The 25,113-nt window shown below is 52.8% G+C and overlaps 11 protein-coding genes across 11 annotated transcripts; 4 read left to right on the top strand and 7 right to left on the bottom strand.

The window, feature by feature from the left end:
* Positions 1–245: 245 nt before the first annotated feature.
* Positions 246–811, top strand: A1O3_08733 (uncharacterized protein; the record flags this gene model as incomplete). Its single annotated transcript, XM_007738830.1, has 3 exons — positions 246–409; positions 482–582; positions 633–811. 3 exons carry the CDS (start codon positions 246–248, stop codon positions 809–811), a joined length of 444 nt encoding a protein of 147 aa, XP_007737020.1.
* Positions 812–960: 149 nt separating this feature from the next.
* On the bottom strand, positions 961–1,880 carry A1O3_08732 (uncharacterized protein; the record flags this gene model as incomplete). The annotated part of the gene is made up of 3 exons (XM_007738829.1): positions 961–1,570; positions 1,627–1,644; positions 1,699–1,880. The coding sequence occupies 3 exons, from the start codon at positions 1,878–1,880 to the stop codon at positions 961–963; spliced, it is 810 nt and encodes a 269-aa protein (XP_007737019.1).
* Positions 1,881–2,382: 502 nt separating this feature from the next.
* On the bottom strand, positions 2,383–3,240 carry A1O3_08731 (uncharacterized protein). Its single transcript, XM_007738828.1, has one exon. It carries the CDS (start codon positions 2,887–2,889, stop codon positions 2,509–2,511), a length of 381 nt encoding a protein of 126 aa, XP_007737018.1. The 5' UTR covers positions 2,890–3,240; the 3' UTR covers positions 2,383–2,508.
* A 54-nt stretch (positions 3,241–3,294) lies between these two features.
* On the bottom strand, positions 3,295–3,712 carry A1O3_08730 (uncharacterized protein). The gene has a single exon (XM_007738827.1). It carries the CDS (start codon positions 3,690–3,692, stop codon positions 3,450–3,452), a length of 243 nt encoding a protein of 80 aa, XP_007737017.1. The 5' UTR covers positions 3,693–3,712; the 3' UTR covers positions 3,295–3,449.
* Positions 3,713–5,497: 1,785 nt separating this feature from the next.
* Positions 5,498–9,204, top strand: A1O3_08729 (uncharacterized protein; the record flags this gene model as incomplete). The annotated part of the gene is made up of 4 exons (XM_007738826.1): positions 5,498–6,377; positions 6,521–7,171; positions 7,231–7,353; positions 7,403–9,204. The coding sequence occupies 4 exons, from the start codon at positions 5,498–5,500 to the stop codon at positions 9,202–9,204; spliced, it is 3,456 nt and encodes a 1,151-aa protein (XP_007737016.1).
* Positions 9,205–9,869: 665 nt separating this feature from the next.
* On the top strand, positions 9,870–11,330 carry A1O3_08728 (phosphatidylinositol glycan, class M; the record flags this gene model as incomplete). The annotated part of the gene is made up of 1 exon (XM_007738825.1): positions 9,870–11,330. The coding sequence occupies one exon, from the start codon at positions 9,870–9,872 to the stop codon at positions 11,328–11,330; it is 1,461 nt and encodes a 486-aa protein (XP_007737015.1).
* Positions 11,331–12,205: 875 nt separating this feature from the next.
* Positions 12,206–14,089, bottom strand: A1O3_08727 (uncharacterized protein; the record flags this gene model as incomplete). Its single annotated transcript, XM_007738824.1, has 1 exon — positions 12,206–14,089. One exon carries the CDS (start codon positions 14,087–14,089, stop codon positions 12,206–12,208), a length of 1,884 nt encoding a protein of 627 aa, XP_007737014.1.
* Positions 14,090–16,615: 2,526 nt separating this feature from the next.
* Positions 16,616–17,571, bottom strand: A1O3_08726 (uncharacterized protein; the record flags this gene model as incomplete). The annotated part of the gene is made up of 5 exons (XM_007738823.1): positions 16,616–16,697; positions 16,745–16,791; positions 16,840–16,927; positions 16,984–17,471; positions 17,521–17,571. The coding sequence occupies 5 exons, from the start codon at positions 17,569–17,571 to the stop codon at positions 16,616–16,618; spliced, it is 756 nt and encodes a 251-aa protein (XP_007737013.1).
* Positions 17,572–19,258: 1,687 nt separating this feature from the next.
* Positions 19,259–22,303, bottom strand: A1O3_08725 (isoleucyl-tRNA synthetase; the record flags this gene model as incomplete). Its single annotated transcript, XM_007738822.1, has 1 exon — positions 19,259–22,303. One exon carries the CDS (start codon positions 22,301–22,303, stop codon positions 19,259–19,261), a length of 3,045 nt encoding a protein of 1,014 aa, XP_007737012.1.
* A 466-nt stretch (positions 22,304–22,769) lies between these two features.
* Positions 22,770–23,858, bottom strand: A1O3_08724 (uncharacterized protein; the record flags this gene model as incomplete). The annotated part of the gene is made up of 2 exons (XM_007738821.1): positions 22,770–22,833; positions 22,885–23,858. The coding sequence occupies 2 exons, from the start codon at positions 23,856–23,858 to the stop codon at positions 22,770–22,772; spliced, it is 1,038 nt and encodes a 345-aa protein (XP_007737011.1).
* A 477-nt stretch (positions 23,859–24,335) lies between these two features.
* On the top strand, positions 24,336–24,722 carry A1O3_08723 (anaphase-promoting complex subunit 11; the record flags this gene model as incomplete). Its single annotated transcript, XM_007738820.1, has 3 exons — positions 24,336–24,509; positions 24,561–24,624; positions 24,676–24,722. 3 exons carry the CDS (start codon positions 24,336–24,338, stop codon positions 24,720–24,722), a joined length of 285 nt encoding a protein of 94 aa, XP_007737010.1.
* Positions 24,723–25,113: the final 391 nt, after the last annotated feature.

Raw genomic sequence — 25,113 nt, 5'->3', positions numbered from 1 at the left:
ATGTATGGTGCGGGGCAATCCTGTGGGCGCGAAAGCTGAAAGTGATCAGCAGGGCTTAGGGGGCCACTATCGTCATTGGCAACACCCCCGTCATCCCTGTGGACAAAGCGCAGGATCAGTCAGATGAACACAAGCACGAGCACCAGTTCTCAGCTTCTTATTGTTTCCTGCTCTCCCGACACACCCCTCACACTACTTGATTCTTTGACTCTACGAACTCGAACTCCGGTGTGCACCATCTCGAAATGTCCAGCGCTCTCAATGAAGACAATACTCCTGACCTCAAAGTCGACGAAACGCCTATTTCTCCAGTCGAGCGCCGCAATTCGCTCGAGAAACATCTACAGCAGCGACCAGACGTCCAAGACTTGAAGAGCCGCAATATTCTGCTCGACACGACTGCCGCTCCGTGAGTTGACCGCCGGCAACAGCCCGTTCAATATGTGGTGCTTCGGTTGTCCTCGAGCTAACTCCTTGCCAGAGCCCTCCAAGCCAAACAACATGAACTCGAGCGTCAGAAACAATCCGACAACTTGAAGAAGCACCTTGAGAAACGTCCGGAACGAGAGGAGCTGATTGAGCGTAAGAAACACTCCCTCGTGAGTAACCGGCGTGCTTATACAACGCAACAGGAAATATCCTCCCCGATTCCACAGCCGCACCTGCGCTGCAAGCGACTCAGCGCAGTCTCGATAAACACATGCGAGCAGACAGCTTAGAACAGAAGATCCAACAACGGCCTAAGCCCGACGAATTGGTTAGGGAAGGGATCTTGGAGGCTGATGAGAACCCGCTTCAGGATCAAGTGTAGGCGTGGAAGTTTCACAACCTGAAATTGAATGGAAGGATGATGTATTCCTAGAAGGGAATAACAGGCGCTTCAGTAGCTCTCGACATAGCCCAGAATTTGCCTCAATTGAACCTGACACAGTCCGACAATATCATGGAGAAGAAGCCTTTTCAATAACTGTCCACTTGATCCGCTTCCCTGGGCGCATCCGTCAAAGACACATCCGGCCTCCACCCTTTGGGTCTCTCTTTGCCTCTCACAATCATGCTGTAGACCCCGTTCTCTACCTTCTCTATCGAAGTTCTCGTCGTCCTGAGCTTCTGCGAGAAATCCCTCGACAGGCTGTAGCTGCCGCTAGCATCCAGACGCTCCAGCTCACTTCGAAGCAATTGCATATCCGTAAGAATGGTAGAGCTTGATCCTGTCTCAGAGCCAGGTAATTGTCCGTTAGTGGCCATGTATGTGATGGCAAACCTCATGAGTTCTCCGGTCATGTCGAACAAGCCCAGGACATAGTCCTCGTACGTCAGGACAAGGCCTTCAGGGAGCTGGGCAGCCGCTTCGTCGAAGCTCATGACCCGTTGCGTCGCCAGATAGTGCTGGAATAGCACAGCTTCCATAAACTCCTGGATGCCGCCGGTTATGTTACCATAGTAGCGGCAGGCATTGATACCCTGCAAGTCGGGCACGATACTTTGCAACAGGTCCCTAATCGTGGAGTGCATCGGGGTGATCTGCTTGGATATTGATGCGTGGATTGGCCGCCCCAGTTCCCGCGCCCTATACAGAACAGGTAAATTAGAAGGCATTGTCGGCGGCGTCAAGCAGGAACGCACCTTTGAAGAGCGAAGATTCTGAGACACCGATCAGCGGAACGTTCATCCATGTCGACCATCGCATGCACTTACATCTTCTTACTCTGAGCAGTGACATCGCGTGACACTTTGATAATTCGCTCCCTTCGATCATGATGCTCGTCGAGCTCCGAGCGAAAGAACTCGAAAACGGGGATGAAAGGGGAAGTCTGCTCCGACGAGGCAGAAGGGCGGTCGATCTTCATTCCGTCGTGCGATCTCTTCGTCCCTGCCATACTATCTGGGTAGGCTGAAACAGAACGAGGTCGATATCGTAGTACAGAGTAGTATAAAAAAATGTCCATGCAAAGTACCCCGTAATCTGAATGTCGGTGAAATGACAGCCTAAACCGGCTTCGGCGTCCCGCCCCCGATCGGGTAGCGCAGCCACGTCAGATCTGTCGCTGCTTTCACTGCGCCTACAGTATATACATATGTCGCGCAGCCGCCCGCCCGCAGTGCGAGGGCTTAGGAGGCCTCTACAGATGCAACTATAGCGCCTACGCCTTCGACAACGAAATCCATCCCACCCAAGCATATGGGGCTGACGAGGATTGCAGCTGACTCTCACAGAGTTACGGATCCTTCAAGGGTCTCTGTGTCCTCCGGAGAGAAACCCCCTCCCCAAGCCGGCCCCCAATAACCATTTAAGGGTATTTCTCATTTCTACGGCGGTATCAGCAAGCCTCGATCCGCCGTGACGCCTCAAAGAGAGGCACGACTTTGCTGCTCCTGGTGTGGCTGCTGGCAGATTTTGCTCGCAGCATTCGAGCCCGCCTGGGTTGCACCTTCCATAAAGGCACTCGAATAGGCAGACACTTCCGTACCCGCGAAGTAAATGTTCCCGACCGGCTCTGTCCTGAGTCATGACATTGGGTGGGTAAAGGGCAAAATGGCCGCCCCGAGAGAAGACCTCGTTGTCCCAGCGTTGTATGACCCATTTCTCAACGTAACAACAGCTTGGATTTCTTCTTCCCTCTTCCCATCAAAGTAACGCATCTTGTCCGCTTCCATGAATCCTAGAATAACGCCGCATGATCCATCCTCGGGGGAGCAATCGAAGGCTATCTGAACGGAGAACCCTTGCATGCCCAGCCCGTGGCCGCTCAAGCCCTTACTGCCGCCAAGAGGGCGTTTTGTAAATGGCAAAGACCTTGCCGAGTGAGCCCATGGGCATACGCTGAGTAGCCTGATCTCGTGCAGCCGGGAGAGGAGGATCATAGGTAATCCTGGCGATGATAACATTGCGCCCTTGGCGGTGCCGCCCTCGCCGGCAACGTGATAGACATCCTCTTTTTGGCTGATTGATTGCACAGGCGAATTCAAGTGGACGCCCTGTCTGAGATCCTCGGCCACTTTGTTCGCGATGGATTGGGGACCATCAAAGAATCGGCTTTCTTGACCACCTCCTTCGACACCGACCAGTCTTTGCCAGATACCAGGGTGATGGGCATCGCCCGCGCGAGCAATGTATGTTAAGTATTGAAGAAGCGAGATGTCTGATGGTTCTGCCAAGAGCAGGCTCCTGGATATGACATCTATGACGCCCCGAAGCTCCGATTCTGTGACTGCGTTGTCCAGCCATGTGGCGAAAGTCAATTCGTGGCCCTTAGGGCCAGATGTGAGAGAGAGACAATGGCACTTCTAAATCTTGCGCCTCTTTTTGCCCACCCAGTCAACGTCGGGATGAACGGTGCACATATGTCGAGTCAGCGAATCAGCGCGAAAGAATGTTTTCTCTTCCGTGCACAGGTGACATCGGTGCTTTCGTTTACGCGCGTTGTGAATCGTGTTCTCGTGCCTCTTCAAATCATAAGGCCGGGAAAAAATCGAGTTACAAGGCTCACCGCTGCTGGGATTGATGCGATCACAACGGTCCATATGGACCAGCTTGGAAATTTTGTAGTAAAGTAAGGTACGGCGATTCGTGCGTGTGAACCTCTATTTTGTGCTTCTGCAGTTTCATCGGGGTATCGAACGTAAGGTAGCAGCCGTCGTAAGTGCACAAATGGATGCCTGCATCGAATGCTGTGTCCCAAGGCTGCCATTGAGGCGCAGTAAGCTGTGACGGATAAAGAATTTCTGAGCAATGGTGAAGCATCCCCTGAAAGTTGGCTACACTCCAAGTCTGTGGGCATAAGTCGTGAAGGCGCTGGTGCTTTGTTGATTTTATCTCGCCCGAATTCGGCCAACTTCGGTAGTGGCCTTGTGCTTCTGCCGGACAATGACCACAATCTCTGGGGTCACATTCTAGCCAACAATCGACACATATGCAAAGCCGCATGCTCCGATCTCGATTCCATAGCACGGCGTGGCTTCCAGGAAGGCGTCTGGAGCATAGAGAGCATTCAAGCTCGTCTTTCGAAGGAAATTGAAGCAACAAGTCCTCGCTGTTGATGGAGTAGGTGCCATCAGGTGGAGGTGACGGCCAAGGTACTGAGGAGTATGGCTGTACGATTGTAGTTTCAGCAAGGGCAGAATTTACCTCTCGCTTGTTGTCATCGCAGTCGACGATTAGACCTGGGCCCCCGATGGTGATGACAGGAGATGAGCTGGCGTGCGACGTCAAAGGCGAAGGCAACACTTGTGGTGCCGGGCATTGGATCATCACTGAGCCAGACACAGCTCTCCAATCTCGCTCCCTATCGATCTCTCTGGTGGCACGGGAAGCTATGCTGTGACCTTGCAGCATCACCAGCCCTGCTCGTCAGATATTCAACTCTTGAAGACTGGTCGTCCGTCTGCTCTTGCTCTGATGTAACATCCTGAGGAGCCTTCCTCGTGGCTTTGCTGAGATCCACCAGAATGTTTGGCCACGTTTTCTTCGATCGCGGCGGCACTGACGCGCCCGAGTCAGTACTGGCCACGGAAGATGCTCTCGAAGACGGTCGATCATACATCGAGTCTCGACGCTGGGAGGAGAGTGGGGAATTGCACCTGCACTGCCAGATAGGTGAGCGAGAGCGATGGCCACGCAAGAATTCGGCAACACTGCAGACTGCAGTGGACCTACGCATGTCCAGTTGACCCCATCGCAGCCGTAACAGTCAGGCTCGAACGACACATGGCCACAGAGGGGATTGGTGCATTCCATTCCCATCCTGAATGCTGAAAAACGGTAAAGTCTGAGACCTAGGCCTGGACGGGCTAAAGGTCAATGAAACATCGCCACAAGCCGAGAGTTGTCCCTCCCCCCTCCCCCCGACCCCTCATTGTAGTTCTCCAGGTCTCATTTCGCAGCCCACCAGCCTCGCTGCTCAGCCTCACGGCGCCTGCAGGCTGCGACACTAGTTGCATATGTGCAGTAGTTAGTAGACAAGAAAGCCGGCCTGATTGGAGAATAATGAGGCAACTACGTACTGCATATGCGAGTGTGATCTCTCGGCATCAACTGGTAGGTACTGTCTAGTGTCTACTCCGTACACCTCGTTCTTTTGGTCAGAACTTGTACTCTGCTATAATGATTCCTCATTCCCGGACTGCCAGGCTAGTGCCAACGCCTCCAGACCCATAATTGAACACTCTCCATCTGTCTACTGACTACTCGCTTGGATAATATTGTGGCGCTTCTGTCAGGTCTGTCGGTCTGGTTGTTATTGGTCAGACGCCCCGTTGATTCTGGCACAGCCTCGGCGGATGCCAATGCCTCTAGATTGCGGCAGAGAAGATCTGATATTCCAACGACCGGATCGCCTGACTTTGGGAGATGAAAGAACTCATATTCTGATGTGTGAGTGAGCACTGGCAAGGGCAAGCTCAACCGTGATGGTAGTGGCGCAGAAGCCCTGCCGAGCGCTGCATCGTCGTTGTCGGCATCTTGTTGATCATATCCATGGTCAGCATTCTGCCCATAATGCCGCGGAGCATCAACCCTGACGAGTACTCGATCGTGTGGCTCTGTCCGCTACCGATTAAAGCAACGGCGGCCTTGTTCATGTTCGATGAAACTCATGAGGGGCTGCTCGATCGCCAGCAGGGCCGGACTGTGGAATATCATTTCGGAAGGATAGGCAGGCACAATGTTGCTGTGGCCGGCTTTCCCAGTGGCGAGGTTGGCATTGGGAAGGCCGGTGCAATGGCTGAGGCTGTCATCCGGGACTTCAAAAACTTGGAACTGGGACTGCTGGTCGGAATTGCGGCTGCTATACCGTCCGCCACGAGGGACATACGCCTAGGAGATGTTGCAGTTGCTACTCCAGAGGGTCCCTACCCTGGCGTCGTGGCCTACGATATGGTGAAGATTGTCCCTGACGAAGCACTCCAGAAGCAGTGGATGAACGCCACGCATCCCTTGTGGAGAAGTGTCATATCCAAGGTCAGGGCAGCCGCAACAGTGCATGGAAGTACTTTTCAAAGACGTCTCAAGGTGTTTGAGAAAGCGGCAACCAAAACCTTCCAACGACCCTACGATCCGCCAGCTTTGCATCCTGCCTTGGAGAGTCTTCGTCGCGAAACGGTGGACCCGGTTGTGCACTACGGCACCATCTTGTCTGGAGACAAAGTGGTTCGAGAAGTCGGTTTTCGCAATCAGCTGAGAGACAAGTATGGAGACCCAGTCGCTCTGGAGATGGAAGCTGCAGGTGTGATGACCTCCCTGCCAGTGGCTGTAGTTCGGGGCATTAGCGATTCTGCTGATGCTTCGAAAAATGACCAGTGGCACGCCTGGGCGGCCGCCGTGGCGGCTGCATACGCCAAAGAGATGTTGCTACAACTGTCACCCAAATTACAAATAAGTATGTGGTCCCTGAAATGTCCTGTTGGACAGACCATTATAATGACTGGCCGGCACCCTCACGGCTGCACCGACTGTTACCACCGGTGATACTGTCGAGGTCTGGCCTCCGCTTGGCTTTTGCAGTTATTGACAAGTTCACAGGTACGGTACATGACATGGAAAAGAAAGAGCCTCTCAAGGGCCAACTGCCCAAGTCATGGGACTTCAAAGGGCGCAAAGATGACCTTAAAATCATCGCCACTCTCATGGATCGAGAGCGGCAAAGGCGTTTCGAAAAGACGGTGCTCATCCTGGCGGGCCTGAGCGACGCTGGAAAGTCTCAACTCGCCGCCGCATACGTCAGGGAGCAGCTGTCTCAGGACTCTGGACGCGGCATATATTGGATCAACGGTCGAGACAGGCGAGCCTTCGAGGCAAGCGTCGTTCAGTTCGAGGCAGACAGAGCAAACTCGCAGCTCTCGACGGAAACAATGGTCATCGAGGACACCGACAAAAGGTCTGCCTCAGTTGTCCAGTCATGGATTCAGAATCTGAATCAAACAGAGAACACAGGCTGGCTCATGGTGGTTGACGACGCTACGCTTTGGAATCCAGAGGGCGGATCGGCCGATGATCCCTCCAATCTGGGCTGCTACCTTGACAAAATCAACCATGGATCACTGTTAGTCACGACGAATCGTCAAAACTGGCTGACGAGTCACGAAAATGTCCTCCATTTGGGCGGCTTAGATGAGGCATCTGCGACGAGTCTGCTGAAATCAAAACTCCATACTCACTACTCTCGTGATGCAGGTAGGACTGAACTGAGCCCCAGTCGCAGGGAGACCTCGCTTACAAACCATTTCATTCAGACTTACACGATCTTTCGCGGATGCTTCTTGGATTGCCCCTTTCTTTAAGGCTTGCCATCACCTATATCCGCGGCATCAAAGTGTCCGACTATGTCTCTATGTGGAGGAGCGTGAGTTGGCTTGGTGCGGACGTTGAATCTCTGCTTCGAAGAGCTCCAATCGAGAAACCCAGGTGCCGCAAAGCTGTTGATTCTGTTTGGATTTTTGGATCATCGGAATCTCTCCTTCGACTTGTGCCACAACGTCAAGTCAGCCAATCTACCTGCATGGCTACTCTCGCTGGGAGCAGACAGGGAGCAATTTGGACGAGTAATTGAAGCCTTGCTCGACTTATCGTTTGCTCAACTAAACTATGGCGATAACGAGGAAGCTTCCTACATGATTCATCCTGCCATCCATGCATTCTCCCGAACCCGAGCAGGCGATCTCAAGGAGACTTTCATCTCCTGGGCAATTGCGATCGTGGCTGACAATGTGCCTCGATCCCTCGACAAGCAATATTGGAAGAAAGGCCAGGCCCTAGCACTTCATGCCGGTCAATGCATGGTCTACGTACGTGCGACAGGTTTTCCGCCCCAACATGTGGAACGGTTTGCGGCCTTGTACCGATTATTGGGCCGTTATGAAGAGGCGTGTCAGCTCTACAGCACCGTGCTTGATGCTCTGAGGCCTCATCAACAAGCCTATCCTGAGACCATGGCAGAAGTGTTGAACGACCTCGGCCTCGCCTATTATGGTCAGCGCAAGTTTAATCTCGCCGTGGGAACCTTTTCTGAAAGCATACAATTTTACCCGCAAGGCTTGTGGGCGCTGGAAACCAGCTATGCGGATACGCTGGCGTGTATCATGTTCAATTACGGCAATGCATGTCGCATGACTCTGAACGTGGATGCTGCGGCGCGAGCCTTCCACCAGGTCTCCGATTACTTCGTTGAGCGACGAGCGAAGGCTGGAGGTACACTACCCCGCTGGGGCGAGATCATGTTTTCCCGGGTTCTGAATGCGCAGGGAGAGATTGACATTGAGCGTGGGGACACGAGACAAGGCATGGCGTTGCTACAAAGGGCTATGTCGATTCAGAGAAGGCATCTGGACGCCGAGCACCCGATATCTTTGTCCACCAAGTTGAATCTGGGAAGAGTATACACCGATATCGAGAACTACAATGACGCCTGCGAGATCCTGGCCGAGGTGACGGCGATATACAGAGAACAATGGGGGGGCTCTCATCATGCCACTGTGACGGCGGCAGATGAGCTGGCGAGGGCTTGCATGGGTTACGGTCAGACGCTCGGAGAGCAATCATCTGGCAGTAGCGAGCAGGCGACCAGAACGTTCGAGAAAGCCGAGAGCCTCTGGAATGACACCCTCGGCTTCTACGCCGAGAGGTACGGGGTCGACTCGGAGGACGCCCTACGCACCAAGTCCAACATCGCCCTCCTCCAGTCTGTGACGGGAAAATTGGTCATGGCGAGGCGGAACATGCTGCAGGTCTTTCAGCGCTCCAAGTTGCCCGCCCAAAGAGTCCGAGCTCAGCGCGAGCTGGCGTCGATCTGCCAGAAGATGGGCGATCTCGACGTGGCCCGGACGAATTTCGCCCAAGCCGTCGAGGCCAGCAAGCTCCTCGAAGACGAACGAAGCCGGACCCAGGAGGTCTCACTATGTCTGGAGCATCAGAAGCAATTCTACTTGAAACACGGAGACGACGTTGCCCGAAGAAGCAGCCCCTCGTTGACAGACACTGTGGATCCGACAAACATGATAGAGCAAAGCTCGGCCGCCGTACATCGAGAGTCAGAATGCATGGAACGAGCCTCATCCGAAGTGACCGCGCTCGACGTGTTCGAGAGTAGAGACGGTGGGTCTGGTTCCACAACATCCCCAGCTTCATCATCACCATCACTTCAGCTCGCACAGGGCGACTTGAAGAGGAAATGGGAAGCAGCATTCTCTCAAAGTTCTAAACGTGAGTGAACGGGACGGCAATTTGCAGTGTTATCGAGCACTACCAACAAGGGCTGGACTGGTGCAAGAGCAAGTTGTCTACGTGAAGGAGTAGGAGTTAGGTGGTCTGGATGGTAGTGGTAGTTGATCTTAGGCATTCCCTTTGTTTTTGGAGTATGTACTTGGGGATAGCTTCTGCGGTTCGTGACAGGTATGTTAGCCACGCTTTCTCTCGGCATGGAGTGTCTTGGAGAGATAAGTCATATAAAGCGAGGACGTAGTATATAGAAAATATTACGACGGAAAAACTACGAGGCTACCTAGGTAGATATCGACCGACAAGGGCGGGTACGACGGAGGCCAAAAGCGGCGCCAATAACAGCCGTTTCGGTGGCCACTTCACCAACAATCAGCGTTACTCCGTATATGTAGTACGCCGTAGAGCTGACTCTCAGAGTGGCTTTTTAGTCCCGCCGCTTTAATCATAGCTGTCATGAGAGTTCTCATCAAACAACTACTCCGGTACAGGGATACGATTTGGGCAGGTTACCGCCAATGGAGCCTCTCTTTTCGACCTCCTTCTGCACCCTTTCGAGTATGAGTTTGTTGGCGAACCGAGACTGAATCTTCGCAGCATCCCCTAGGAAGCTTGTATCTTCCGTTCAGGAACGCCTACAAGTCATGCAATCAGCAACATGCCGTCGCTCCTGGCCTCAGTGTTCTCCTCCCGCACCTCGATTTTCGCCTCTGCCTTTCTTCTGCGGGCCATCCTCCTAGTTTATGGGATATATCAGGACTCAGTCTCCGCCATAAAATACACAGACATCGACTACTACGTCTTTACAGATGCAGCGCGGGCCGTCACCTGGCGTTCTTCGCCCTACGACCGCGCAACGTACCGCTATACTCCTCTGCTTTCCTGGATCCTTCTCCCCACCAGTTGGGGAGGGCTCTGGTTCCATTTTGGCAAAGTGCTGTTTGCACTGTCTGATTTGATTGCTGGATGGCTCATCCTAATGGTCTTGAAGAGACGGGGGTTGCAAGAGGGAAAAGCGTTGAAATATGCCAGTGTATGGCTCCTAAATCCGATGGTCGCGAACATCAGTACTCGTGGAAGCAGCGAGGGGTTTCTTTGTGTCCTGGTCATGGCACTCTTATGGGCCTTTGAGACAGGGAAGATCACCCTGTCGGGAATCCTGCTGGGCTTGTGTGTGCATTTCAAGATATACCCTTTCATCTACGGGGCCAGCATGCTGTGGGCGCTCGAGACCAGATCCTCTACCTCAACCAGCACGACATTACAGAGCGTGCTCAAGTTCTTCAACACAAACCGCATCTTGTTCATCTCTGCATCGCTTCTCACATTCGCAGCTCTCAATGTTCTCATGTACAATATCTACGGCCCACCGTTTCTCCAGCACACTTTTCTCCACCATCTGACGCGAATCGACCATCGCCACAACTTTTCCCCATATAATACACTACTCTACCTCTCGTCCGCCCAGCAAGCGGTCCCTTCTCTTGCGGGTGCATCGGCAGCATTATCTTTAGAATCTCTGGCATTTGTGCCACAACTGCTGCTTTCCGCTTTTCTCATCCCCGTTGGAATGGCCAAACGAGACCTGCCAGCGACGATGCTTGCACAGACCCTGGCCTTTGTCACGTTCAACAAAGTCTGCACTTCCCAGTACTTTCTGTGGTACCTCATCTTCTTGCCGCTGTACATTCCGAATTCATCGCTTACTGCACGGCCAGCACTTGGTGCAACTGCCCTGGCACTCTGGGTATTGGGTCAGGCTGCATGGTTACAGCAGGGCTACCAGCTTGAGTTTTTGGGTAGGAGCACGTTTGTCCCCGGCTTGTTTGCAGCAAGCCTGGGCTTCTTCGCGATCAACTGTGGGATACTCGGGATCGTGGTGGAAGACGTGGCTATAAGCCCGGTTATGAATGTGGTAGCGGGATCACGACCATCAGTTTCAGTCTCGGCTTCAGCCTCGGGTTCTAAACCAACGTCAAAGACCGAGACGAATGCGGTTTCACAAAGGAGCACGGATGGCCCAAGATCTAGCAGACCGCGAGGCAACAGCGTCCTAGACATAAGTGATATCACTAGTGTCCATCTAGGCCCGCGAAACCGGGTGTTGAAGAGCAACTAATCTGGTTATGCAAGGGATGTCGGATCCGCATTATGGGAACGACCCGAGGGAACGACATGATAATTGCATTTTCGAACCACCCCGAAGGAAGTTTGCAACTTGGTCTAGACACGCTGCATAGGATGCTAGAATGCGGATATTGAAAATTGTGCCACCTTTAACCCGATATCAAAAACCTTGGCCCAAGCAGGCAACAATGGAGACTACTGGTACTGAGCGTCGAGCCAGCCTGGTTTATGTATCCGTACTCCGTACTGTAATTTGAAACCAGCCTTGGTGCTAGAAAAGTCCCTACCTACTGTACCTACTAGTCCGAGTGTGTAAGGTAAGAATCTGGGGATTAGGTAGGTAGGTAGTCATGACTAGATTATTGTCGTGTCTGTTGGAAATTCCACCCCGTTCACAATCAAGACTCGTGAGATCATCTAAGGTACTCCGTACTGTATCCGATCTTCATGGCTGTTTTCCGACTTCACTTCGCGTCCCAGTCATAGAATAGAGGTACTGCACAACATACAACATGATTGCAACAGTTTCCCTTTTGACGATGCGATGACCGCCTGCAACAATGTCCCTTTTCACGATGCGATGACCAGACCGCCGCACGAGGACCGCTCAGCAGTAGAAGACGACAGACATGTTTCCCCACCGGTGCTGAATGGTATGCGCCGCTCTCACCCCCGTTGCCGTTCCCATCAATTCCCTGGTACACGTTTGACGACGAATATGACAATGACGGCCAATGCGCCCGACCAGCGTACCTCCATTCGCCAACCCAGCCCGCCGAACAGTCAAAGAAAAAGGGGAAAAAGGGAAAAGTCAATCTGGTTTTCATTTTCGTCCGTGACGTCGTCCGGCTCAGACACTCCATGCATTCAGCTACCCCTGGCGTCGGCGACGACCTTGTAGCTAGTCGTCTTGATACTGCGCGGCTTCAGCTTCGGGTAGAGACTGCATCCAGATCCAAGTCCGGCCACGACGCTTGGACTTGGAGTCGCGCCACGCGCGCCGTCCGTTGGGTCACTGCCCAGCCCAGTCACGGCCGTGGGACTGGGTTTTCGGTGGTACCCGGCATACTCGATCCCGTCACCCAGCTCTTCGTACTCGACCTCTGGCTTCACTTCACTGAGGCGCTCGACGATCTCTTCACTCCAGATTCCATACACCTTGCCATTCTCCAGTTGCCAGTACGGGTTGAGCAGCGTACATGGGGAGTCGAGATCGATGAACCGAATGCGGACGTAGTTGAGATGGGGAAAGCGTGACAACGCCTCGACGGCATGCAGCACCAAACGCTCAAACGCCCGGATGAAGACAAGGTTGGTGATGCCGGCCCCGTCGGCCATCACGCCGCCGAGTTCATGCACAATCGTCTCGCCTGTCTCTGGGTCGATATCCGTGACACGTTGACGGCAGCAGGATTTGACGACGATTTCCACCGCCTTGAGCCGTGGCTCATGCTTCAGATCGGAAAGCGCCGAAAAGGCCGAAGTCCACAGACATTCGCAGATTTTACCCGTGAAAGTCAACGACTCCAGGTGGGGAAGTACTCGACCTAATCGCTCGCATAAATGCGGTTGCCCTGGAGTGTAGCTCGATCCGACTGTCAGCGGATCTTTACTGTACATTCCGTCAAGAGATATGTTAACGTGGCGGAGCTGCGACGGCAGATGTTGTAAAATGCTGTTGATAGTAGCATCCGCCTCGATCCGTGGCTTTGCGTAGCCACAGTGCCATTCCTCCACATTTGGCAAGGCAGACTCAATCGTCCTCCAGTGAGCGTGTTTCCGCATGATATTCCAAGCTCCGCGCATAGCGAATGTCCGAATGTTGGGCAATTTCTCGAGACTCTGATTCGGGTCCGGGAACAGCGTTTGCGGAAAATGTCGAATCATGTTGGATTTTTTGCAGTGACCACCTTCGAGAGTGAAGACGCGCGAGTTAGGGAAGAAACAACTGATGTGGCTAAAGATTTCGGAAAGCGTTGCCGAGTAGGCGCTTAGCTTGAAGCCATATCCCAAAAAGTCATTCGCAGGGACGAGGCTCTCATTTGTCTGGTCGGGGAGGTGAAAATACCCATTCCATTCAGGCCCTTGCATGACCGACCCCATAGAACGAGTGTCTACGGATGATGCCTTGTCTCCCCAGACAGGTACCCAGAATTCGATGTGGCGCACCAACTTCGTCAGATGCATATGGTTGACGAAGAACTCCTCCGAATCTGCCAGTCCAGCACGAGTGCCTTTGAGTTTGATGTGCCTGTATATTCGTTCCTGAACCAAGTCGCGCCATGCGGACGAGACCAAAGCCAAATCCGATACTGCTTTCCGACGTGGATGCCGCATGAGGGAAGACACGCTCTTCCCTCGTAATGACGTGCTGGCCGCATATACAGAATGCATGTCCCCAAAGATGAAGTCGAGCACCTTGCCCTGGAGTTCAAGAGGGAGGTCGTTCAGCGACACCTTGGGCTTTCCTAGACTCTTCTGGGCTTCTAGGCCATGACACACCGTTTCACAGACAGCGCTGCCCGTCTCCGGTGGTAGGGAGTCCGTCGCCTTGATTGTGATGACACCGACCGATTGCCCGTCCGTGTCGGTTAGGTCTGCGACGGAGGCCACCAAAGGAGCATGCTTTCGAGGGGTGGCCAGAGAAAACGGAATGTCCGACTTGAATGACTTCATGGGAGCAAAGTGGCGTTCGTAGATATCTTGGGACCGGTTCGAGTCGTTGTTCAAGACCATCTCTTGGACCAGCATGTTGACGGACGCCTGCACCGACCCGCAGCACGCAGGCTTTGGCATGTGTACTGCCGTTTCGGACGCCAACCCAATGTGTCTGACAAGACTGCCGTGTTTTGCTCTTTCGTCTTCTTCCCTGTATAATGTCTCCCGCCTCAAGCTTGGCCAGACTGCTTAGGGACGTGCGGCTGCGTTGCACGTGGAATGTGCTTCCGTCGGTGTTGTCGCTTGCGGAGAACACTTCCGGAACAGGCACTGCGCTGGGGAAACGCCTTCAAGGTTGGAGGGATCGCGGAGGTGCGTTGCCCGGTGACTCGAGAGGAGGAGCATGCTCTGGTCGAGAGAGGAGCACGCAGGCAAAGGGGCTGGATGGCTGTCGTGTTTGATGGCCGAATATCCAAGTGGAGGTAGATTGGGGTTGGGCGCTTTGAATGCCATGCCCAGTGTTTGCACGGCCACTTTTTCGCTCCACTCGAAACCCCTTCACTTTACGCTGGCAGGTCAAGCCCCAAGAGTACGGAGTACGGATAGATCCCATACAAAAGTGGTGGGACGCTGATTCATCCATCCATGCTCAGCCACAGTGTGGCGTGTGTGGTTGTTCAGTGTCACGTGGCGGGAGGTCCACTCCTACCAGACTCGCAATTTCAATTGCCTCTCTTCTGGAAGTAGCACGAGAGTTGACTGTATTAATTACTACCGGCAGAAGAGAATCTACATCCGATCTGCGTCGAATCTGCAGTGAAAACGGGCGCCCTGTTGCGAGGAGACATATGTGATAACGTAGATGCCGGATTCAGTATTCTGCATTCCGAATCCGGAAGGCCTCTGACACTTTGCTTCGCCGACAAAATGTTTTTGCGTTTGGGTCAGAGTTTGGGTTGGGCTTTAAGCTTAATGTTACTTTGACAGCATTCGAGTATACCAACAGGTCTCAAACGCGATCTGTCTCTCTATCTCATGATCCGGTGAGTCATTTTCGGCATCGATGCTGACAGTTTGATAATACGTATATGGCTCGCACGTTTATTATCAAGCCACTCTTCCTTTCGCCGATGTCTTTTCGTACGGACGCCGGAGAAAGAATCATAGTCACGTAGCTCGCAGAAGAATTGAACCTGTGGATCCAGCAGATCTCAAAAGTAAAGTTTGAATGCGATGTATTTTCGACAAGTTGAAATAACAGAGGTAAATCTGAACTCCACTAATAACAGTCTTGCTTGTGTGACCATATTGCTGTCCCCCTTCTCTTCATGGGCAAGTCTTCAGAAGTTTGTTACTTGCAGGCTAGCAGATCCCCACTGAATCTTCCGATGAACCCCGTTTCACAGGGTGGCGGATGTAGAACTGCATCGTGGTGTTGTTATCGTGGTCGCATTCAGCGCAGTGACGGTGGTGGTATAGTGGACTTCCTAACCTCAACTGTCAGCTGAGGAAGCAAACATCGAACGAAGAGAGGCGATCAGATCAGCCCCCCTGCGGTAAACGCCTTACCACAAGGATGTTACCCAATGGGCGAACATCGATGCTGCTGCACCCGAAGCAGTCATAAGCCTTCGAAGTGTATGTGGTCACGGAGTAGAACGTGCTTGTCGGTCCGAACACCAGCTTTGGCTCGGTATAGAGTGTGTGGGTACAATCTGCACTCGCAACGTCTTCGTTCGATGGCCAAGGAGAACTGCTCGGGGACGCCGAAGTCAGTCGCTCTGCAGGAGGTCATCATCCTGAACAAACAGTACCTGGGATTCGGGAATTCTATGGTCTGGGCCTGGGCGACTGCCAGCACCATGGCAGACATCGCCGACAGTGAGATGAGCATTGATAGTGGTCGTTGGTTGAGAAGGGAATTGCCTATTTTGACCATGGCAATAGTGGTCCGCCTCTGCAAGGAGTTGACAACCAAGATATAAGGGAGAGCCAACAGTAAGTTGGTGGCTTCGGCGACGATCCAATCCAAACAGCTGACCGCTTCCCCTCCAAGTGTGCAGGAGCGCCCAACCCGAAGATTCTAATGGCTTCCTTCAGTGCCACTGTCGCCGTCATGGTTGGGGAAAGCCTCTGGATTTCTCTGGATTGAGTGGGCACGTCGACAGATGACAACCACACCGTCAATACCAGAAGATCTGGATATGGGAGGGACAACACGGTATAATGCCTTAGGTCAGAGCGTGACAAGCAGATCATACATCATGCACTGAAATCAATTGTCATTGTACCATGCAACCTGAAGCCTGATTTTTGTCATGCCAATTGTCAAAAATGAAAGGTGTTACTGTACAATTCGCCTATCAAGCTTGATGCGCTCGAACTGCTGCACCGAGAAGAACGCCAGCCCTAACTTAGCGAATGTACGTTGCTCGATTCAACCTTCATGAGATCCATGTCATTATGCACCGTCGATGACTGCCACCTCTCTCTCCCGTCAATCCCCATGACTCACCATATTCCCCGCCTTGCGTTGTGCATCCAGCGCTATATCGGGGGCGAGGTCCCGTGAATGGTTCGCTCATTATCGCCTATGCCTGGATAGGTCGGCGTATGGGCTCATGCATCGTCATCATCGCCCACTCGGAGGGTGCCTTGGCTGCCAAAGCCTTGCGACCAGAATCCCTCAAGCGACGGAGTACTAAAACTGTCAGTGAGACGCAGAGCGGCTGTGCAGGCTGAACTTACGTGCTAGACATGCTATCATGAGTGAACAGAAGCCAGAAGCCGAAGACCTGTAGCCTGTTAGATGTCATGAAATAAGTGGCAAGGGCTTGACTAACTGGTTTGGCAAGGATGTCCAGCACAGCATATGCCACAATCTCCGAATCGACGTTGATGACATGACCACCCTCAGAGAGTCCCCAAATGCTATGTTTTGTCAGCAGCGGCTCTAGATGCTTTGAACGTACCCCAAGGACACTCACATAGGATAGAGGGTCCAGACGACCAGGGTAAAGCCGGCAATGGAAGCATAGAAAGCCTTCGTCTTACTGTCTTTCGCGGCGACAGCCTGTCGGCCATTGAAAGCAAGCTGATAGACGACGACCAAATACGCAATGCAGGCAATTGCATACCAGCCCCAGGTCTGACTACCTTTGGTACCAAAAGCAGCAAACAGACCCGTCAAAATCATGATGATATCAGCAACGACGGCAACCAAGATGTTGGCACCGCTGAGGCCAGCAAGTAGGGCCAGATCCAAGAGAAGGAGTGGGGTTGTGATGCTCCAGTCGACATATCTTGCCCAGTAGACCTCCCGCTTGTATGTTTGATGTGTATCCGGGACCCTCTTGTGTGACTCAGTCACTGTATATGTGTTGAACGAGATCCCGTCCCCCGTAGCCAGAGCGAAGTAGGACAAGAAGGCAAAGGTGGTGATGAAGGCAGTCAGGACATGGAAGAGACGTTTTTGCTGCCGTCGTCAGAAAAGGCACTGCACTCGATTGGAGCTTTAAATTTACCACAGGCACCCGGAACGCAAGGCCATAGATGACCAGCGAGGAAATAGCCATTAGTACCACCACAACCCTGGGAATAGTCAGCAACGGTTGGTGGCTATGGAGGCGAGCGTGTGTACCAGAGAGTCCTATGCCCCGCGGCACCGGCTGTGACATTGATCACCGGAGTTGGGATAATGGTGGGAATGGGAGCCACCGAGGAGGCAGCAGTTGGTAGGGTGGTCTTCATCATGTCTGGATGAAGAATCATTCCGACGGCGGTAGACACAATGTGAAAGTTAGAGGCTCAAAGAGAAGGGAACAGGAGTAGATGATGCTTCGCGAGATACGATTGCAACAATCAGTACGGCAAGTAAACAGTGAACTGTGGAATGGATGTAGATGTGAGACTCTTCCAGGAGCGAGGTTGAAGAAAGGAAGAGCAAGGCAGCAGTCAAAAGAAATGCAGTGGCACAAAAGGGACAGTCAGGAAGACATTGGGTCCATAGAAAGTGAGGCAAGCACCAAGTGATGACGAAGGAGCTCCGACAGCTTCCCTGGCCTGCTGCCTGGAAAGGAATTGGCAATGGTCATTTCTCCTCTGCCGCCTGGGTCACGCCGCTGGACTGTGCTGTGTGAATGGTTGTGATGGGGCCGGCCCCCTCATCCTCAGGGTCACCGTTCCTCGCCTGCCTCTCGTTTCCTGTTTGAAGGGCAGCGCGAGATGCAAGACAGTGCAGTGGGTGAGATGCGGTGGTGTAACTTCTCTGCAAATTGCGGGGGCAAGCAGTGTTTAGGGGCCTTAGCTCCATGTTTCCATCTTGTGCCCTGGTCCTTAGCCTGCCACTGACCTTAGGGGCCTGCTAAGGCGTCAGGAGCCACGGGCCTCGTCGAATCAATCGTGCACCAGCCACGCATTTCGAATATAGCTGCGGCCATAACCGTCACCACTGATGCGCCTCCGGCACACCGTGTCCATCTTTCCCATCAACGACCAACCGTGATGGCCAGCTTCATCACGGGAACACCTCAGCAACCGCAGTTGAGCCCATACGGCGGTCAAAGACACTCGCCCCCAGTAGGTGCCAGGCTTCCAAGGGCTCCATGCCTTCTCGGGGCCCCAGCCATCCATTGAAGACTGCAATGCAGTCCACATATTCAACCCATGTTGAACTCTAGAGCTAGCTGCAGATCGAAGCTATGAGCAAACGTCACTCATGACGTCGGACGTACTGTGAACTCCGGGAGAGACCACGGGACGCTACAACACTCGCAGTAGGTACAGTACAACGCAGATGTCTCTTCAGTGAGTCGGGGCGTCACCAACATGCAAAATGAGAGCTCTAGGACAGCCTCACCGGCAGATACTCTTCGTCCGAGCCATGCACAGTAAGGTATGTCAAAAAATCAAGTCTCGGTTCCAGTTATCAATGCGAGTCATTCTACACGCTTGACCCCGCATTGATCGCTTGGACAGCTACGTGGTTAGATGCAGCTAACGAGGTCTTTGGATTGCCATCAAGTCCTGCAGATCCCATGACCAGTCGCAAATGATTGCGGTGGCGCTTCGATCGCCCGCAGCAGGATCTCGTCTTGAACGCTCTTTCATTTCCTATCATCAGCCGCCCGCGGTCCGAGTTGGCGATTAGATCACCCCCTTCCCTTGGAATTAAAGTCCACTGCCAGTGTCGACACTGAGATAAGAGCGTGTAATTGTACAATATACGGTACATGGGTATCTAACATGCAGACCAATCCATCCCTACTTTTGATGTTCCGCAACGGCGTCTGTACATCGTACACAGAGGGGTAGCTTTTCGGTATCTTGTGGTTCTTCTGGTTCCTGTGATGCTTCTGGTTGAACCACATATCTCCAGCATCGAGCACATTTTCCACCACGAGGGCTCGTGACATGGGCGATCCCCAGTGTCTGCCCTTCGGGCGACACGATATCGCTCGAGCGTATCCATTCTTGACCAGAGACAATTTCAACAACGCCCTGCTTCACTATTTCCACTTCCGACACCACCAGGATTTCTCTCAGAGTGTCTCTCGGCACATTGGACAAATCAATACCTTCCCGAAGATGGATCGTGACATCTGACGCCAGCGACTGTCCCATGAGTTTGTCCTTGCGAGCCGCTTCTTGTGCGGCTTTGACGCTCGAGTTGATAGCCATCACCGTTGGTATCACACACTCCAGAGCATTGTCGTACCATTCTTCTGGAGGGTAGGTCCATATCCGCTTCAGTGGGTGGTCAAGCGCAGATTTGTAGCTCTCGGGGCTGTGTTCCCAGCTTTCCTCCACCAAAAGTGGTGTGATCGGTCCAAGCAGAGTCTGTAATTGACACAAAATATGATGTAGCGCTGTCTGAGCACTCAATCGCCTTTCACTTGTGGGCGTGTCACAATAAATGATGTCTTTGATGGCTTCAAAGTAGAAGCTGGACAAATCCGTCGTAACCCATTTATGGATGGAGGATGCGGCTTTGTGAAGCTCTAGATCCGAATACGCCTTTCGTGTAGAATGGCAGACGACGTATAGCTGCAGCATTGCCATCTGGTCCAGCCGAGACATTTTCTCATACGGGACGAGCATCCGTGGATCAAAATCGCTTAACATGCCCAGTAACATCCTCATTGTAAGGCGGTACTTGTCGAGTGCGTTGTGGACAGAACTAACGACCTTGTCGCTGATCACAACGTCCTTGGTCCACTCGCTACTTGCAACCCACATTCTCAGCGCATCGGGTCCGAGAGGATGATGCTCCCGCTTTCCCTTGGTCTGCTGTGATGCCTTCGCAGTAACGGGGGCTGTCTTCGAGGCCGGTTCGATGCCAGCAATGATCTGAGCAGGAGCAATGACGTTGCCGAGTGATTTGCTCATCTTCTTACCGTGCTCATCCAAGGTGAAGCCGTGGGTAGCGAGAATGCGGAACGGGGCATGGCATGACGGTATATTCGAGGCGGCAGTTGGGTGCAGAGATTTCTGGTATGCCACGTTGGTGAGTAAACTTGACTGGAACCAGCCTCTGTGCTGATCGGTGCCTTCGACATAAATGTCGGCCAGTGGTGCAGATTGAGGTCGGAGTTCGACCGACCCTTTGGTATCTTGAAGCATCAACGTCCAGCTCGTGCCGCTGTCGAACCACACGTCCATTGTATCCATGCCACGAACGTATTCTGAAGAGCCTGGAGAGGATGACAAGCCCGGATGGATCCAGCGTGGATCGTCGGGTGCGTCAGACCACCACGCATCGATTCCTCGGTCGTCAATGACTCTAATGATATGTCCAATGCTCTCCGGCGTCAAGACAGCTTCACCCGTGGTCTTATGGTAGATTGCCGGTATAGGAACCCCCCAGGCTCGCTGCCGCGAGATACACCATTCGCTCCTGTTCTCCACAAAGCTCCGCAGGCGGCTTCTACCTGTCTCAGGCAGAAAGCGTACAGTGTCGAGCGCGTGCATGGTGTCAGTTTTGATCTCGGAAATATCGGCAAACCACTGAGCCGTTGCGCGGATGATCACGGGCTCTTTGGTCCTCCAGTCTATCGGGTACTTGTGTTTGTATGCGTGCTGGTGGACGAGCAGCCCACTTTCCTGCAACAGCTCCAAGATCGCCTTGTTTCCCTCTCCGAATACGTCTTTTCCAGCCAAAAGGCTGGGATCATTGGGAGAGGCCGTGTCATTGAAACGACCTAGGTTGTCTACCGGCGCTCGCACAGACACCTTTGAGGCTTGGATCAATGGTTGCAGAGCTTCATAGTCCTCCATACCATGACCAGGAGCACAGTGAACGAGACCGGTACCGCTCTGGGCTGACACGAAGTCTGCGTGAACGAATGGCCTATTCGCTGCTCCATTTCCAAACTGGCTCAAGCCCGAATAGGTACTTTGCAGCAGCTTGTCAACAGGGACAGAGTCCAAGACGACCTGTACATGCTCTCCTATGGTCTCCTCCAAATAGGACACTCTGGCACGTGCCACGATCAAAAGTCCGTGAGTCTCTGATTTGACGAGGCTGTACTGCAAGGCGGAATGAATGGCTATTGCTTGATTTGCCGGAAGCGTCCAGGGCGTAGTAGTCCATATTACCGCATTGACTAGTCCATCCCCTGAGAGATCAGATGTGTCTAAGGGGAACTTCACCAATGCCGCAGTTGAGACGTGGTCGTCCTGATATTCAAGCTCCGCTTCGGCTAGAGCAGTCCCAGAGGAGGGCGACCAATACACTGGCTTGTGCTTTCGGTATATCAACCCATGCTGCGCCATAGCCTGAAACACCGCCAACTGCCGCATTTCAAAGCTCTTGTCCATGGTTTTCCAGTGATTTTGCCAATCACCCATCACAGCCCACGACCGAAAGCCAGCCATCTGCTTTTCCACCGTCTTGTAAGCGAACTTTCTCGCGGCTTTGCGGATCGCCACGGGGTCGACGCCTTGTCCGCGCTGCCAGCCATGCTGTTCAAGAGCCTTTAGCTCAATCGGCAAACCGTGGCAGTCCCAACCAGGCACGTAGTCAACCCGTCTGCCTTCGGCGAGCCTAGAGCGGCAGATGATGTCTTTGAGGATCTTGTTCAGCGCGTGTCCGACGTGCAGATCTCCGTTGGCGTAAGGCGGTCCATCGTGGAGGACAAAAGTGTTCGCAGCAGGCCGTTCTTGGCGCTGCCAGGCGTAGAGGTCATCTGCACATCTTGGAAGGTATTTGGCGATATCTGCGGGCTTTGGGCGAGGAGGAAACGTGGAGGAGGGCAGCCGAAGTGTGCTCTTCAGAAATTTGGCTGCATCTTTCGTGGCCTGGGTCATGTCACCTTGGATTCATGCCAGAGGCGGATGAGCGTGCCACAAGGGGGAAATCTCCCAACAGACCAGATGAATGAAGATAATGTTTACTCAGGTCCCAACACTTCAACAAAGAGACGGCAACTTTGCACTGATGATGATGGTGAATGCAGGCGAGAAATCATAAAATTGTAATCCAATGCTTTGATCCGCGGAGCTCAATAATGCTGGAATTATCATGGTGGAGCGGCTACCCCACGGAGCATTTGCCTCCGAAAGACGCCGCTCGCGTGTGTGATCTACATTGCCTTCATATAGGCTTGAAATAACCGCAAGGGAGGGTGTTATCAAAGAAGGGGCTCAGTCTCGGATCAATTAAACCTCTCCAGCACTTTTCAGGAGAAGCAGAGTGCCATCAGAACTATTGCGCCAACGCTACTAGGTTACCACCAAACTCCCGACGTTGCAAACAACCGATGGTAAAGAACGTTCACCGAGATGAAGCACTGGATAATATGAGTCCGCTGGTAGGGGAGACCCTGGACGCCCATTCTCTGTAAGAGGAGTCAGCTTCAGTACTAGGTCAACGATGTGACAAAACTCACGTCCAGCTGCCATCGTAGAGTCTTCGATCATCTTCGGAGCCAAAGTCTGCCTCTTTGAGGGCAGCTTCAATAACTGCTGCGGTGACACCAGTGCCACACGTAGCAATGAACGGCTTCTTGGGATCTAGCTTCTTGGACTCGAAGATCTTGCGCAGCTCTTCGCGAGGCTTCAGAGTCTTCGTCTCAGGATCAAGAAGCTCCTGGAACGGCAGGCTTGTTGAGCCAGGCATATGACCGGACTTCAACCCCGGTCTTGGTTCTGGCTCACTGCCCTCCCAGCGGCCTTGGGATCGTGCGTCGAGGATTTGAATTTCTTCAGACCCTTCTTTGCCGTAGTCGTAGCCAATGGTTTTCATCTCGGCAAACTTGACCACCATATCCGTGTTGTAGCTGGGAATAGGATATTTTGTGATATTGGGGACTGTTGGAGGCCCCGTCTCGATGGGGTAGCCCTCTTTGACCCAAAGCCGAAAGTTGTTAAGCACGTGTACTCTAGGGTGGCCATACACTCGCATTGTCCAAGCAGCTCGTGGAGCAGAAAACAACCCCAGCTCTTCACTATCATAGACCACCACCTCATCATCCTTCCTCACGCCAAGATTCGACATGGCTTCTGCAAACGTTTCGCAGGTGGGTAGCATATGCGGATAGGGCGATTCGTTGTCCTTGATCTCATCGATATCAAAGTATCTTGCAGTAGGTATTCTCTTCTTCTTGAAGACTTCAAGCCCAGTCCTCTTCTCAGGATCATTGGGCATGAACCATGCGGCACAGATAGGAATGACTCTTGGAGCTGTCGAGATCGCTGTTGGAGAATTTTTGCCGAGGGCATCGTTGAGCTCTTTTGGCGTGACCAAATAGGAAGAGAAGGATTGACGCGGCAGCAACGTGGTGCCATAGTGCCGAATACCTATACCGAGGGAGCGGACAGCTCCATGACGCCAAAGAGGCGACGTGGGTGTGATAATCAGCATTTTCAAAGTGATCCGTCAGTCATCACTCCGTGCCACAGACGTCTGGATCATTTTTAGCATGGTTCATAGTTGTTTCAACGGGACGACATACATCTCATAGTTGCGGTCACAAACTTGACTCGGATAACTACCTTAGAGCTTCATCGGATCGAGGCTTGAGTTGAGACCGAGCTACAGAGTACTCGGTACATATTCCCCCCACTGAACTGGAACTGACGTAGTGGGGACTGCCGCTTCTTCGGCCGCCTTCAGGGAACCAAACAAAACTGACCGCTTTCGAGACGCGACAGACGCATGTGAAGAACATCCGCCGAGTTTCAACACCTAACAATTCTACCAACTACTGACTGTGTCAACAATATGTCCTGAAGCTGCACGACTGCACACAGGTATCAATCTATCGAGTCTGTGCACCGACCACGATCCGCGACCTTCTCCTCCTACCCTCTGTCTCCTCGCGGCAAAGAGTCTCTCAGGATGAAAGTCAAAATAAAGCAATGGCACGCGGTTGCTATGTGGCGATGGGATATGCCTGAGGATGAAGTCTGCGGAATCTGTCGAGTACAATTTGACGGAACTTGCCCAACTTGTAAGTTCCCGGGCGACGATTGTACGTTGTTGATAGGAAAATGTGGCCACTCGTTCCATATGGTGTGTATCCTGGTCCAAATTCCGGAGCATGACGGAGCCTAATCTCGGCAGCACTGTCTCCTAACATGGATCCAACAAGAGTCTTCGAAGGGACTTTGCCCCATGTGCCGCCAGAGTAAGCTTGTATCGACTTCGTGGAAGACGTATTCAGGACTGACCAGCACAGAATTCGAGTGGAAACAAGCGGGTGAAAAGGATCAGCAGGCAACTTGAAGCTACATAATCGCGATCTATCACACGAATGCCTTGGGCCGATATTATCCTCCTCGAAGGACACAGTCAGTTGGACCGCACCCAATGTGAGGATCAGTTTCCATCGAGCTGGGAGAACATATTCTATTCTACAGTGTCCTACTAGACAGGATGAGCCTCCTGCACAGATCCTCACGGCTGTCGTCGTCACTCGGTCAGCGCCCGCATCGATACTCAGCTTTACCAGGAAGAAAGACAAGAATCACGCACAACGAGAGAGATTGAGAGGTGAATCTAGGATGGCCCGGAGCATGCCCTAAAGTCTCAGCTTGAGCATTTTATCCGCTTTTTTCAGCTTTGATAGCTGGTTCAACGCCAGTATATGACCAGCAGCTGTCTTTCAAGACAGATG

The sequence above is a fragment of the Capronia epimyces genome (genome assembly GCF_000585565.1).
Source record: "Capronia epimyces CBS 606.96 chromosome Unknown aczIQ-supercont1.8, whole genome shotgun sequence".
Lineage (NCBI taxonomy): Eukaryota > Fungi > Ascomycota > Eurotiomycetes > Chaetothyriales > Herpotrichiellaceae > Capronia > Capronia epimyces.
The sequence above is the reverse complement of the archived record's forward strand: the minus strand, read 5'-3'. Positions and strand labels throughout refer to the sequence as shown.

Coding starts and splice junctions, on each gene's coding strand:
- A1O3_08730 (XM_007738827.1), bottom strand. CDS start 3,692: ATGGCAGCCTTGGGACACAGCATTCGATGCAGGCATCCATTTGTGCAC.
- A1O3_08731 (XM_007738828.1), bottom strand. CDS start 2,889: ATGTTATCATCGCCAGGATTACCTATGATCCTCCTCTCCCGGCTGCAC.